General features: G+C 44.6%; 1 protein-coding gene across 1 annotated transcript in view; it reads right to left on the reverse strand.

The window, feature by feature from the left end:
- Nucleotides 1–14,331, reverse strand: part of LOC144375026 (trafficking kinesin-binding protein 1-like) — a 79,078-nt gene that overhangs the window by 50,438 nt on the left and 14,309 nt on the right. Inside the window, exons 2-7 of the mRNA XM_078038062.1 lie at nt 13,019–13,095; nt 7,017–7,133; nt 4,150–4,250; nt 3,181–3,289; nt 1,139–1,217; nt 26–156 (exon numbers count right to left, since the gene is read on the reverse strand). Coding sequence (XP_077894188.1) covers nt 26–156; nt 1,139–1,217; nt 3,181–3,289; nt 4,150–4,250; nt 7,017–7,133; nt 13,019–13,069 — 588 coding nt within the window. The 5' untranslated portion in view covers nt 13,070–13,095. The remainder of the gene's footprint in view (nt 1–25; nt 157–1,138; nt 1,218–3,180; nt 3,290–4,149; nt 4,251–7,016; nt 7,134–13,018; nt 13,096–14,331) is intronic.

Below are 14,331 nucleotides of genomic sequence, written 5' to 3' on the forward strand. Positions count from 1 at the left end.
TTAGCCAGAGTGACAGAAGCCTTACAGCTTTTGCCTTTTTCTGCAAGTCGACGATCTGTGACAGCAGGTGCGTGATCTCCTCTTGCTGGCGGGCAGCATCTTCAGTCTTCTTGGCCAACTCCTCTGAGATGCTGGCAATCTGCACGTTGGCATCCCCTTTGACAAAGAAATGACAAAGAGTAGGAGAGAAAACTACACACACAGACCAGAGAGAGTGGTTTCCTGGTGATTCACACATGAAAACCCATCTTTATGGGGAGGAGTACAGAGGGTACATGATGAAGGGATGCATAGTGACTGTGTTCTTCCATGGTGAAGCAAAGTGGCTTCTCGGGACTCAGTCAGTCATGAGAAGGGACATGATCTTCCCATGGGCTGTCATCCTGGGCTTGGTGGAAGGGCCTAACCCCACTGATCAAGTCTGTCTCCTCAGAGCCAATCAGGCAGGCACTGGGAGTGAGCCAGGAGGAGACACCCCAAACATGGTGCATCTGGCCAAATCTCAACATTCCACACATGAATGGATCCATGTCACCAACAGGAAGCCCTGCTACATGTACCTTATTCTAGAAATCTCAGTTGCTGATGCACACTACAATTCCCTTTGGTTTTCATTCCTATTCAGACATAACCCATTTTTTAAGACTTAAACATGGGGTGTGGTTCATTTGCTTAGTATTTTGATGAAATGCAAAAGATTCTATTTGCCCTTTTATCTTACCTTGCAAACTTACAATTTAGAAAATGGTAGGGGAGTACTTATTTGCAAAACTGAGAACTCGGGCCTCAATTTTCATAAATCAAATCACTAAAAAGCAGTTTTCTTCACATTCTCAAGCCAGATTTCTGTATCTGAGCCTAACTTTGGCATTTAATAATTCTAATATTCCAGCAGAAAGTCAAAATTAAATATCCCTCTCAGAAGAAACTGAGATAATATATGGTTAATGGCCTGGAACCCGATTCACAAATGGGGAGGGGGTGCCATACAAGGTCAGGTCTCCTTTCACTGATTTCAGGCTGGCAGGGAGCCTGCTCTTCATCAAGGACGATACAAAGCCACTGGGTCATGGCAATGGGAGATAAAAGGAAGTAGAAGCTGGGATGGGGGTTGGGAGTGAGTGGGCAGGGGACATACTCAGCTCCTTCACACAGTCGTTGACCAGCTGCTGCTCCTTCTCTTCGTAGGTGATGGTTTCTGTCTTTAGCTGGCAGGCCTGTAGAAAAGGCTCAGGTCAGGGCCCAGCACTCACCCTGCACTGTGACTTGCCATGCGTGCGAGGGCGAGGCATGGAGCAGGGGCAAACCTGAGTCTGGGAAGTGCTGGTCAGTATCTCTTCACCTGTCATTAGTTAGGCCCTCAAGTACAAAACATTTCCTACTTAGTTAAGGGGACACTCTCAAAGCAGAAAATTGAAAAACACACACCACTAGATGGCGCCACACAAAGCCAGCACCCAAGGGCCACACACAGCAAGCTCTGTAAGATTCTACAGGAGGGTCTGCCTGTTCATTTGTCTGTCCAGCTCATAGATGTGGACACTGCTGTGGCTCTCACAGTGCCTAAGACCCTGCCCTGCCTATGGCATGCATTCTAAGGATAACCACAGGACTGGGGCTGAAGCTCAGAAGTAGAGTGGTTGCCTAACATGAATAAGGCCCTGGGTCCAATCTCCAGTACCATTAAAAAAAAAAAAAAAAGCCAGGTGTGGAGATCCTAAGGATAAGGATAAGCACACATCATATGAAGCTAACGTACACTCTATCACTACTCTGTGCCAGGCACTGAACTATGAGGTTCTGAGCTGGAGTTAAACCTGCTGTGTTCAGAATATGGTCCAATATAGAAAATTTAGAGACCTAAGAGCCATCCCAGGACCCTGGTCAGCTTCCTCCAGCAAGAGATCTGAAGGCCCAATGAAAATGATGCAGTTTGAGAAAAGGTGTCTCAGAGCCCTCTGATCCTGGCCGTGGAGAGATAGATACTACATTTCTGAGAACAAAGGCAGGAGAGTGAGAATCTATAGATGGGATCAGATTCCCTCACTGACTTTAGGTAAGATTCTGACAGAGGGTGGGATTGCTGGGTACTGAGAACTGGGGCATCTCCCAAGGGCTGGAAAGGCAGTGCTAGACTCAGAATGGGAAACACTGGGCCTGTAATTGGCTAAGCCACTGGCTGGCAGAGCACAATGGGGCAATCTTGGCCACTCAGGGTTGTTTCCATTAGGAAGTGAAGAGCTGGAAGAGGTGAAGTCTACAAGAATAGGATTTGCAGAAAAGCATCTTGTTAGGTTGTTTCCAATGCGCAGCAATTTCAAGGTGACAGATAGTCTGCCCCACTGAAGGGGCTCAAGGGAGTCTAGGGCCAGCTTAGGTGGGCACACAGCCTGAACCTGACATCATCCCTCTGGCTAGAGAACACAAACCCACTGCTAATTAAGACAAACAGTACTAAATTTTTATGCATCCATGTTTTTAGAGAAGGGCAGTAGGTGAAGAGGAAAAGTGTGGGCTGAGAGTCACATAAATGTCCAAATCTTGGCTTTGTCACTTACTACAGACTTGTGGGACCCTGAGATATCAAAACACTTAGCAGCCTGGAGCCTGGTTTTCTCACTATAAATGAGAATCAAAGTAAGCAACTTGCAGCCTTGCTGTAGAAGATTAAAAATTATAATAATGACATAAGCAAAGTGCCAGCGTAGTACCTTGCCAACAAAGGGAACTCTCTAAAGCAGAGTTTCCAAGTTGCCTCAGTTCAACCTTTTTAAATTAACTGTTCAAGAAACATGTCTCCAGGCTCTGGAGGCACTGTTTCTTTGGAGCCAATCTGACTACAGTCACATGAAAACCGGCTTCACCCCCACTCTCAGTCGTTTCCTACACATTGAGACCAGAGCTGAAGAACACCGTGGAAAGACCCCATGGTGAAGGAGGAGAGGTTTGCACCTCTTCTCAGTCCACATGCTGCAGGATTCAGCCACTGGGAAGGCAGTGTCCAGTGCAGGGGTGAGGCCTGTCTGCTGAGTATGCCCAGCGAGCCCAGGCTCCGTGGTTCTGCCAGAGATGGTGGCCTCTGAGGACAGCACTGTAACTGTGGCTATTCTCGCCAGATACAACCAACAGGGCCACCACCCTTCCAGTGGGTGACAAGGACAGGGAGGGAGTGCACTTTACCTCGGATCGAAGTACCACGTTCTCCTCTTCTAGGTCCTTCAGCTTCTTTTGAAGAGAATCCAAATGAAAGTAATTCTGGACTGAGGAGGACGACTCATTCCTCTTCAGCCTGGGAGAGAAAGTGCACTCACCATCTGGGGAGGTGATGTCTCCGCCACTACCTAGCCAGCCCCACCTGGAGACCCAGAAGGGCTGCCTCAAAGAAAGTTTGTGAGACTTGCAATTAGACTGCTCCCTAATGCCCAGGAAAATAACACCCCAGTGTACAGTGCACACCCCTCTGTCCACAATTTGCAGTTGCTACATTACCTCAGAATTCAGAGGGATGGAATCTACACAAAGCCAACACAATTCTGGGATGCCTGGAGGTTTATTTGATATCTAGGATGCATTTCTATGTTCTAAGAACTGCTTTAAGTATTTTGCATGTATTAACTCGATGCTAGAACTCTATGACTTAACTGCTATTAGTAGCTCCATTTTACTAATGAGGAAACAGCACAAAAATTAAGTAACGTGGCCAGGAGCATGCAGGTTAAGTCACAGAGCTAAGATTGAATTCAGGCCATCAGGTTCTAGAGTTCCACACAGGGCTCTGCTGACTCTCAGAACAGCCCCTACACCTTCTGTCCCAAGGACCTGCCATGGCACCTCTGGCTTCAGAACCCTGTGTTCCTTTAACAGCAAAGCCCACTACCTTTTTTTTTTTTTTTAATATCTTAACATGCCAGAGCAAATCAACTGACCTGATAAGTAAGCAATAAGACCCAGTAAGAGGAAAATTTAAAACCTGCCCTTCTATGTCCACAAAAATAGTACAAATCAATCCATCTGAGGCACTTAAAGATGCTTATTCTGGGGAAGGCTGACCTGTGCTGCTGGTGGAGGTGACCCTGCCTATGTGACTCCAATGACATCAACAGCAGCCTGTGCCCTGGCCCCCAGAAACACAGCCCTCAGGTGACTTACGGGGTTGAGCAGACAGACTCCGGTTCACTTTCCTCCGCAGCACTGGTGTAGAATTGGAGCAGCTCATCCTTCATGGACAGCTCATGGCGGACCTGAGAAACCTGCACAGACAAGAGCCAGGCCCACCTTTTGCTTTCTAAGAGGTGATAATATCCTCCTTGTACTCAAATACTTACTACTTTGAGACAAACTTCCCGTTGAAAATGAAGACACTAATCGATTATGTGCTACTCAACAAAATAGGGGTTTCTAAGAGTTGAGTCTGACCCCACTTAAGAAAAACGGAATCCATTGCTTGAAGGCAGATATCTCCTTTTCTAAATTAATAATTTTAATTTTGGTATAGAAAAGGGACACGAAGGCTCTAGAGTGATGATGGAGGACATGAGATTACTTCTGGGCTTTGGAAGTAGTCAGATGACCAGCTGGACACACTACCAAATGAAAGAAGAGGCCATTCACTTCTGCTGGAACCAAATCCAACTCAGAACAGGATCATGGAGGTGCCAGCTCTGGTGGGCTGCCGTAAGCAGCCAGTCCACCCTACCTGGAAGCCCACACAGCCCCACTTGGTGACTGATACACTTTCATGGGGCTCCTGGACACTCTCGGTCAGTCCTTGCTCTGTGCTCAACAATCCCTAGACAGAAATTTCAGATACAGGAGGAAAAGAGCAACTATCAAGAACTGATCACACAACTACTGCTATGGTGGTTTGGCAAATCATGGAGATTTATTTCAGGTTTTAAAGTAAAAAAACTTTTGCTATAAAACTCTTCATTTGCCCTTCCAATATTTAGTACTGATGAACATGAAATCAGTACTAAAAAGAATAGTGCAACTCTGTTTCCTTTCTTATTTAGAACTTGATGTGAGGTCTACGGTTAAGTCCAATTTCCGACCCAACACAGGGAGTGAACTGTTTCTCCCGAGGAGAAGCCAATTTATTATATACACAAAGTCTTCAACACCTAGACTGATCATTCAATGATGTGCCAAAAAGGAACATGCTATACTTTGTAAACTCAAAGCTTTTCCAAGGCAGGGGGACAAAACATTTCCAATCCCAGAAAATAGGATATTCTTTATACGTGGTAAGGAATTCCATGAAAGAATGGTAATGTGATATATTGGTTCCTGAGTGGCATGTTCCTCTGCCCAGAAGGGGCGAGGTGGCTATTAGGGAGGCTGAGGGCAGAAGGATCACAAGTTCAAGCCCAGCCTGGGCAACTTAATGAGACTCTGTCTCAAAACTTAAGAAATAAATAAAAAGGTCTAGGGATATAGATCAGTGTTAGAGTACCCCTGGGTTCAATCCCTCGTTTCAACAACAACAAAATTGCAGTCTGAAAACTATAGAAGCAGCCTAAATGTCCATCAATAAATGGACAAGGAATGATTTTTTAAAACGTGGTATACTTATTCTGTGGAGTTTTATTCAGCTATGAAGAGTAATGAAAATATTTCATTTGCAGAAAAATGAATGGAACTAGAGAACATGATAAGTGAAATAAGCCAAACTCAGAAGGTCAAGGGCTTTATGTTTTCTTTCATATGTGGAAGCTAGAGAGGAAAAAAGAAAAGAAAGTATATAGAAATCTCACATAAATCTAAGGAAGATCTGTAGAGGAAAGGGTAAGGGACCAAGGGGAGGAAGGAGAAAAGGGGAAAGGGAAATACTGGAAAATGATACTGTCCAAATTATAGTGTTATACTGTTTGCATGTAAGAATGTGTTAACAAAAAATACCACCATTAAGTATAAATATAGTGTAACAATTAAAAAATGAAAAATTGTAAGAAGGGTCCCAGGCTAACCCCCACACTTTCTTCATGGTCACCTAAGAGAAGGGAGGACAACTTCAGGTCACGATGCTAGGGGCAGGGAAGACAGGGGTCAACTTTATTTCTCCTAGAACACAACAGTATTCTACTTCACCATCTTTAAAGATAGCCTGGGATTAAATCTTTTCATATAGTATGACAACTCAACTTCATCTTATTAAAATTGCCCAGGTTGGGAATCGTTTCAGTGAGAAGAAAATTTGATTACATCTTAGGGACATAGGTAAGGACGCACACTCCCAATAAGGAAGTTCCTGATAGAAAAATAAGAGAGAAGCTTCCTTTCAAAAAAAAAAAAAACTGTCAAAATTTCACAGTCAAAATTCACTGTGGAAATAGGGTGACAGGAAACAAGGGCCTGACTCTCAGCTTCCTACTCCTGTTCCAGAAGCTCTGGCTTACACCATTGCTTCCTTCCTCCTGGCCACGCCACATGGCTTCAGAAAACAGGTGTGGATCCTTCTCATCCTCTTAGGATAAGTCTAATAAGTCAAAACATTTTGTGCCCTTCCTGTAGCCATTGACAGTCACCAGCCAAGATGGGCATCATGAAAATAACAGGGTTTTTTTCCATGAAAACAATAGGCTAATTTTTTTCCCTATACATATGATATTACATTACAAGGATAAATGCCAGTCACCACCCTCCCCTGCAGCAGGAGGTGGCCTTCTCTGGCCCAGCCACCTTCTGCTCACTTGCTGTTGTGTTGGCCTGTATGTGCTTCTGCTGAGCATGGAGCAGCTCTGAGGTTGAAGTCTGCACTTTGAGAAGGTGAGTACTGTGGCCGTTCCCTGTAGCCCAGCCTGCCTACATGACAGGGTACTGTAGGCCTACTAACTAAGGACTGTGCCTACCCTGAGAGACCCGTCCATGATGTGTGAGGAAAGAGCTGCAGGACACCAGCTTCCGGCCTCCAGGAGGCCACTTCTGACAGGAGCCCTGGCTCAGGTCTGGGTGCTCCCTCAGGGTGGCTTCTCCAACCCATCTCCCTCCACCTTGCTCCCAAGTCCATCGTGCCTCACCTCCTCCCTGATGTGTTCCACTTGCTCCTCCAGCAGCTCGTTCCTCTCAGTTAAGGTCTTGTTCTTCTTCAACAACGACTGGCCGATCCGCGCAGCCAACTCCAAATCCCGTTCTTTCTACAAAAGGCAAGAGGGAGAAGGAGGATTCAAAAATACCCCCATGTCCTGAAGGAGCCATTAGGGCTTGATGTCAAGTGAGGAAAACAAAGGCATCCAGCAATAACAAAAGAATTGATAATTCACCATCAGTGTCAGCATTTGACGCCTGTTAAAGAGGAGTAAACTCTGCCCATGTATGTACGAGAGCTACGCAGACATGAAGCAACCAAAGGGAAGCCTGAAGATGTGATGAAAACAAATCTTTGTTCCCACAGTGGGAAAAATGCTTCCAAAGACACTTCTGCACAACTGCTTTTGGTGTTTGTGCAATCGTTGATAAAGCTTCTCTCCACCTGCCACTGGGCTGCTGTAATGCCAGGGCTCAGCACATGGAAACACCAATAACTCTTTGTAAGAGGAATGAAGAAGTTCTAAAATGCTCTCACAATGCAGCTGAGATCTGGCACAGGGGGGCAGCCTCTGTACCATTTACCAGGCTGGAATGCACTGAGTTCCTTATTTTTGCCTCCTATGAAACAAAAATATTTATAGTCAATCTGAGACACAACTACATCTGTTTTGTTTGGCTATTTTGTGTTTTGCTTAGGAGAGGTTATGTAGGCTCTATTAAAAACAAACAACAGTCTTTCAAAATGCAGAGATGATGCACACATTTGCCCTACTTTAGAAGCAATGTGCTCAGACACAGGATTTTCTAATGGTTTGGTCAATGACCTCAATTAGACAGAGCAGCACACGCTGGAAAATCCAGTGTGGCACATAAAGACAGGACTGTCTATGAGAGAAGAAAGATGTCCTGGATGATGGACAAATGGCTTCCCTGAGTGCACACTCATGATCCCCACAGCATCCATCCTTGCCTCTATGGTCATACTCCACCTGTCACTGCTAGGTGGGGACAGGGGATGATGAGAAGAGGGGGCTCTGGGAAACCACATTTTTGTAGCAGTCTTACACTAATTATTCTGTTCGCCAGTATTTTAAAAGCATGGAAACATTGTAGTTTGGGGGAGAAGAAACAAAGCTGGAGAGGAGTCCCAGGTTATGCTCCAACACCCACTTCTTAACCACCCATGTGGCCTGAGGCAAATGGCTTTGGCTTCACCAGCATCAGGAACACTGTGGGTTAGTTGTTTAGAAACACATCTTATGACCCCTAGGTGGGTTGAAATATCATTTTAGTCATCATTCAGTTACCAGCATTTTGTTTTGAATTCAAAACAATAGCACAAAACTGAAAAATACCAGAGTGTATGCACATGATAAGGGCACTATTCCACGTTTAAACTTTTGTTTATCACATGTTTACCTGTATGAGTACCGGGACAAAAACCTAAGACTCATTCCTTTTCTCTTTACTTTGGTGCTGGGGATGGAACCCAGGGCCTGGTGCATGCTAAGAACTCACTCTACCTCTGAGCCACATCCTGGTCCCTAAGCTGTGTTTCTTACAGCAGGCACTGGTCACCAGTTTAACTGCTCCCAGGTGAGCCACCCTACTCTAAGTTGAGTACAACAGTTTGAACATCCCAGTGGCCCAATTCCCTTGTCTGTTAAATGGAGGGTAAGGAAGGGGGCAGGCTAGCTGAGAGCGCCTTGGGAAAAAAAAATCTAGCTTTATGACTAAGTTGTATGACAAAAGGAAAATACAGTTTTTATTTCTAGCATCTTAGAAATAGTTCCCTTACCACTGTTCCCTTACCACCTAGAGACTCAGCACATGTGGAAAGGACCCTCCCATGCAGCCAAGGGGACACAGTGGCTCTGCCCAATCCATCTAGATGCTCATCTCTGTGCATTTATTCCTGCTGGCCACAGCATCTACCAGGAAGCTTCCTTATCTCACATCCCTTTGTCAATTCTCAGACTCAACAGTTGTGTTTACTTGGTATCTAAGGGAAAGAATTCAAAGAACTGTATGCAAGGGAATAGGTGCAGAATTCCAATGTCTCAGCACCCAGTCCAAGTGGGTTTCAGCTCTTTTGCATTTGGCTAAAACTGCACTACAAAGGACACTTCTCTGTGAAGCAAAGTCTCCATAAATCTAACTTGAGTCTATTAAATTTCTCTGCTAGAACAAGCTCTTAGACTGAGTGCCCAACAGTGCTTAATTAATGCCCATCAGCTCACTCTCTGGCTCCCTGCTCTGCACTGCTTTCCAGGCTGCTGAGCCCCAGCAAGCACAGACCCTTTGCACACCTCAGCCACATTTTGTCTGCACGTTTCCCTGCAGACAAATTGAGCAAAAATTACAATGCTGAAGGCAGGTTAGGCAAAGCACTGCCAGGCAACCCAAAGAAGGAGGGATGGCTTCCTAGGGTATTGAGGGCCACCACCCAAGAGCAATGGAAACAGGCGGGGGGGGGGGGGGGGGGACAAGTGAAGTGGTAGCTCAACAAGGAAGGCTTTTGCCCTGCATTCACACCTCCAACCCCAGCCCTGGGGCCTCCAGCCTCTCCTGGCCCCATGGAGGGCTGGCATCTGCACACAGGAAACCTTATCTCTACAGTCATCACAAAGAACATTCTCTGCTGGTTAAAAAAAAAAAAAGCAGGAAATTACAGTAAAAATATTTATGGATGAAATGAAAAACACTTCCAAAATTATTATAGCATCTCTGGTCTTTTTTGCTCTAGTTTTACTAATGCATCAGGCTGGTTGAGTTTCCTTGGAGGGAATCACAAGATGGGGAAAAAAAAAGCTCCCATTTCTTACTACCAATTATCATATGACAAATGTTTGCTTCTAAATTCAGGAAACAGCTAGGAAATGACTAGTGGATTAAACCATAAGAGAATAAGAGACTACAAATAGTTTAGGCCCTTGGAAGTAGTAAATTATTAGGAAAACCTAATCCTCTTACCACATGGGAAATGAGGCAAGGTGGAGCTTGCTCTAACTGCCTGCCCCCTCCCTTTGGCTATGCTTTGCTTTGTTTTGCTTTTGAAGACTGCTGCTTGGACTCAGCCTTTGGTCTTGCAACAAAACCCTGCACTGACAGTGCACCCACTAGAGAAGGAACAGCCTGCCTCCCTCTTGTAGCAGCTGACTCATCCCATTCACTAATTTTAGGATAAAAGCATGACTAAGGGGACAGTGGAACACATTCTCTCTCTCTCTCTCTCTCTCTCTCTCTCTCTCTCTCTCTCTCTCTCTCTCTCTCTCTCAGAACTAGGGACAAGACAAGCTCTACCCAAAGGTATATTCCCAACAGCAGGGAGCCAGGATAAGCTGCAGTAGCCTCCTCCCCTTAAACCAGGAGCACAGTCCACATTCAAGGGCTGTGCTTCAGCATCCTGTGCAACTCCCTGGCACCAGCCTGCATGTGGCCAGCATGCAAACCAACACAAATGAGCAGAGGAAACAGAGGCAAAGGCCAGTGAAAAGCACAGCAGGGTGCAGCTGTCACATGACTTGTGCAGCTAGACTTTAACCAAATGCTTCCAGAGAAAGGTAGTAAATTCATCTGGGATTTTATCAGGGCAAGAACAAAATGGTGTTGCTATTTATAAAACACAGAGATAAAAACATGATAACTTGGGCTGGAGTTGTAGCTCAGCAGTAGAGCCCTTGCCTTGTACACATGAGGCACTGCATTAGATTCCCAGCACCACATATAAATAAGCAAATAAAATAAAGGTCCATCAACAACTAAAAAAATATATATATATTAAAAAAAAACTAAAAACATGATAACTCTTTAAAAATAAAAGAAGCCACAATGAAACACTCATGTGAAGAAATTACCCTACCAATATTCTTTCCAGCAACTCAATTTTTAAAAAATATGAGACTATATTCTTCATATAGCAACATTCGGTCAGAAAATAAACTAGAGGGAAAGTGAATTACTTATTTATTTGTTTGTTTTTCCCTCTTGTGGTGCTGGGGATTGAACCCAGGGCCTGGTGCATGCAGGGCAAGTAATATACCAACTGAGCTATATGCCCAGCCTCTGGAAAATGAATTCTTGATACTAAGTATCTACATAAAAAAAACTTATGTCCTTGGCTCCTTAGAAATGATCCTGCGCTCTCTCTACTTTCTTGTGACCAAGGAGCTGCTTCTTCCTCTGTACCTTTCCATCATGATGGTCTGCCTCACCTGGGCCCAGTCAGCCATCTAGAGACTGAGACCTCTGAAACCATGAGCCCTCCTCAACATACACACACAAAAAAGAGAGAGAGGGAGGGAGGGAGGGAAGGGGAAAAGAGAGAGAGAGAGAGAGAGAGAGAGAGAGAGAGAGAGAGAGAGAGAGAGAAAGTAAAAAGAAAAAATAAAAGTGGTCCTTGCATGTCCTAGCAGAGTGCAGGAGCCCTGTGGAGCATTTACCTACACAGCACTGCCAGCTCACACAAGCCTCAGCAAGGACCTTGGCAGTGCACACCCAGAGGCTGCAGTGCCCTGGTCACATTTTCCAAGTAAGTGTCCCACGGACAACTGTATTAACAAAGACTAAATGGGCCAGCAAACAAAACTGTCAAGAGCAACAGACCCACCAGGCAAGGGGGGCTAAGGGGCAGGGCTGGGAATCTGCCAAGTAATCTTGGTGCCTGTCCCACTGAATTCTGGCTCCTTCCATGTAAAATGGAGGAAACAGCAATATCAACTTCTGAAAGCTACTACAGAATTAATGAGATGGCCTGTAGAAAACACTCAGCTCTCAGTTCAGTTTTATCCCAAATAGTAAGAAACAGATATTTCATCAAAGATCTATTATATCTAAGGTTTAAAAAGTCCCCTGGGCCCAACCATGTGAACCTGCCACATGGCCAATGCCACCACCAAGATGGCTGCGATTCTGGATGCCACCAGAAGGCACAAGGTCAGGGCCCCAAAATGCTTTCCCCCATGCCCAGTCACACAGAAACAAACCCTGACATCATTTATATGGCCCTGAAGAGTTTGCAACTTCCCCTTCAAGAGAAGGAGACAGGAGTGTGTTGCAGGGCAGGTGTGGGGAGGCTGGTTGTGCAGAAGGGAGAAACACAGGAAGACAGAGACAGGAAACAGGGAGAACAGAGAGTCACTGCAAAAGCTTTGGGTCCCCCCCCCATACTGGCCCAGGTCCCACCCAGGTTTCAACCTTGTCTTCCCAGTGCCCCAAAAATGGTAGCAATGATTTCAGTCTCCCATCCCTTCTACTCTTTTTCCAGGGAAGATGTGAATGAACAGTCATGAGCCCAAAGTCATTCTGGAGTCTAGAGCAGAAACACAGATCTAAAAGCCAGCATCTGTTCACTAAAGGCTAGATTCAGTGGTGCTAGGATATTTGGGGCACTTAGCAAATACTAGCTAAAACCCTACCTGCTCCAGCCTAGGAGAGGCCTATAGATGCGCGTGTCACGCTCCTTTTTCTGAGGCCTTCGGACCTCAATTCTCTGCCAATGGAATGCTCAGAAGAAACTGAGAACCAGTCCTCAAGTAGTTGCCTAATCCTAAGCCACTTCTCTAGATTTTCCTTGCCACGCTTATTTTACTTCTTCCCACACTGACACTGTAATATCACACTAGCCTGATATAAGCAAAACCTTAAAATAGGTTAGAAAGACAGGGACAATCATGTATTTTTCTGACATTTGGGATTTAAAATATATTTTAGTGGTTCTCAAATATTAAACTGGGTATTCTAGCAAGTATCTGAATGCTACCATATTTTGTGTCAATGATATGTTCCTTTAAAAACCTAAAACACTTGCAGAAAACTGCAGCTACCAAGGTCAGCTACATAACTACTAGTTCAAAAAGTAAAGCCATTAAATTATACCCCAAGAGGGCCAATCTCTAGGACTCCTGCTGAAATAGTAACGTTTGCACTAATCAATATAAATTACGATCGATCAATTATAAGCAACCTTTTTTGTCTTCCCCTGAATACTCACCTCCTCAAGAAGTCGAGTAACAGCATCTATGTCATTGTATGTCTTAGTCATCTGGCCAACTCTTTCAGCACATAAAACTGTAAGAAACAGAAGTCACATTGAGACTGTGGTGCCACAACCCCACCCAACAAATGGTACATGTAAAACACTGGCCCTGGAATTGTCTCTGCTTATTAGGCATGAAGGATAATGAATTTTGCTGGGTTCAACCCACACTGTACTCAGCACCCCAGGGGTCTCATGTCCCAGTTCCATTGAGGAAGCCCAGGTTTGTGACAAGGAGAGTTGTCATGGAGTTCCTATGAAGCCCTGACTTCAAGGTGAGGTCTGGTGGTGGCAATGAAAGAGGGTCTGGCCCCATACAGACTCAGCAAATTGAAGTGAATGGGGAGGAGGTCAGCAGCACAGCTCCCATGAATCAATTTCCATAATTCCCATAGGATCCAGAGCCTATTGACTGTACAGATTCACATGGAGAGAACGGGAGCTTTCAGGAAGCAGCAATTGGTTTAATTACTGAACAACAACCTTAAACTGGTAATTTCATAATAGCACAGGCCCCTTCTTCCCAAATGGCCTCAATTCTAAGCCTACGCAACCAGCGTTCATACCAGGAAACTAGGGTGATATATATATATATTTTTAAAAACACTACTACTATTGTTGCTGTTGCTGCTACACACACACACACACACACACACTGTGGTTTCATTACACATACACTTCACTGTGGTCACAGAGGGGGCTCACAAGCTGCTTTAGGACTATGTGTCTTTGTTCTCCTTCTAATGAAGAAAAGGGTTGTGCAAGGAAAGAAGTGTGCCAAAAAACAAACAAACAAACAAAAAACACAAAACCTCAGAGTTGTTTTATTTTAAATCAGTGGCAAAGAATTGATTTGCAGTTCAACAAACACAGAGAAGGTAGCACAGGTTTTCTTCTACAGGGGACGGAGTGAATGTAAATGGATTCAGGGCCAAAGTGCAAATTTCTTAAACCTTGTCACTTTGGTGCTAAATAAAACTTCTTAGTAATGCTTCATAACTAAAACACTGGAGAATAATTCTGTTAGGAGTGGATGCTTTCTTAGTGGTCCAGCCCATTCAGTAATAGCCCATGCAAGGCATTAGGAATTAAAGTGTATTAGTAACTCATATTCAGGGGCATTACTAATGGCAAACTGTAACTGGAATTCAATAGGTCTTTAAATATTTTATTAAATGCAAGTAGAGATCATCCTAGCAAATGAGCTCAGAGAAATCTGAGCTGTTGCAATGATTTTCTAGCTTAAGGAGGAACCTTGAAATCTGGTC

Source organism: Ictidomys tridecemlineatus, chromosome 2 (genome assembly GCF_052094955.1).
Source record: "Ictidomys tridecemlineatus isolate mIctTri1 chromosome 2, mIctTri1.hap1, whole genome shotgun sequence".
NCBI classification, from domain to species: Eukaryota; Metazoa; Chordata; class Mammalia; order Rodentia; family Sciuridae; genus Ictidomys; species Ictidomys tridecemlineatus.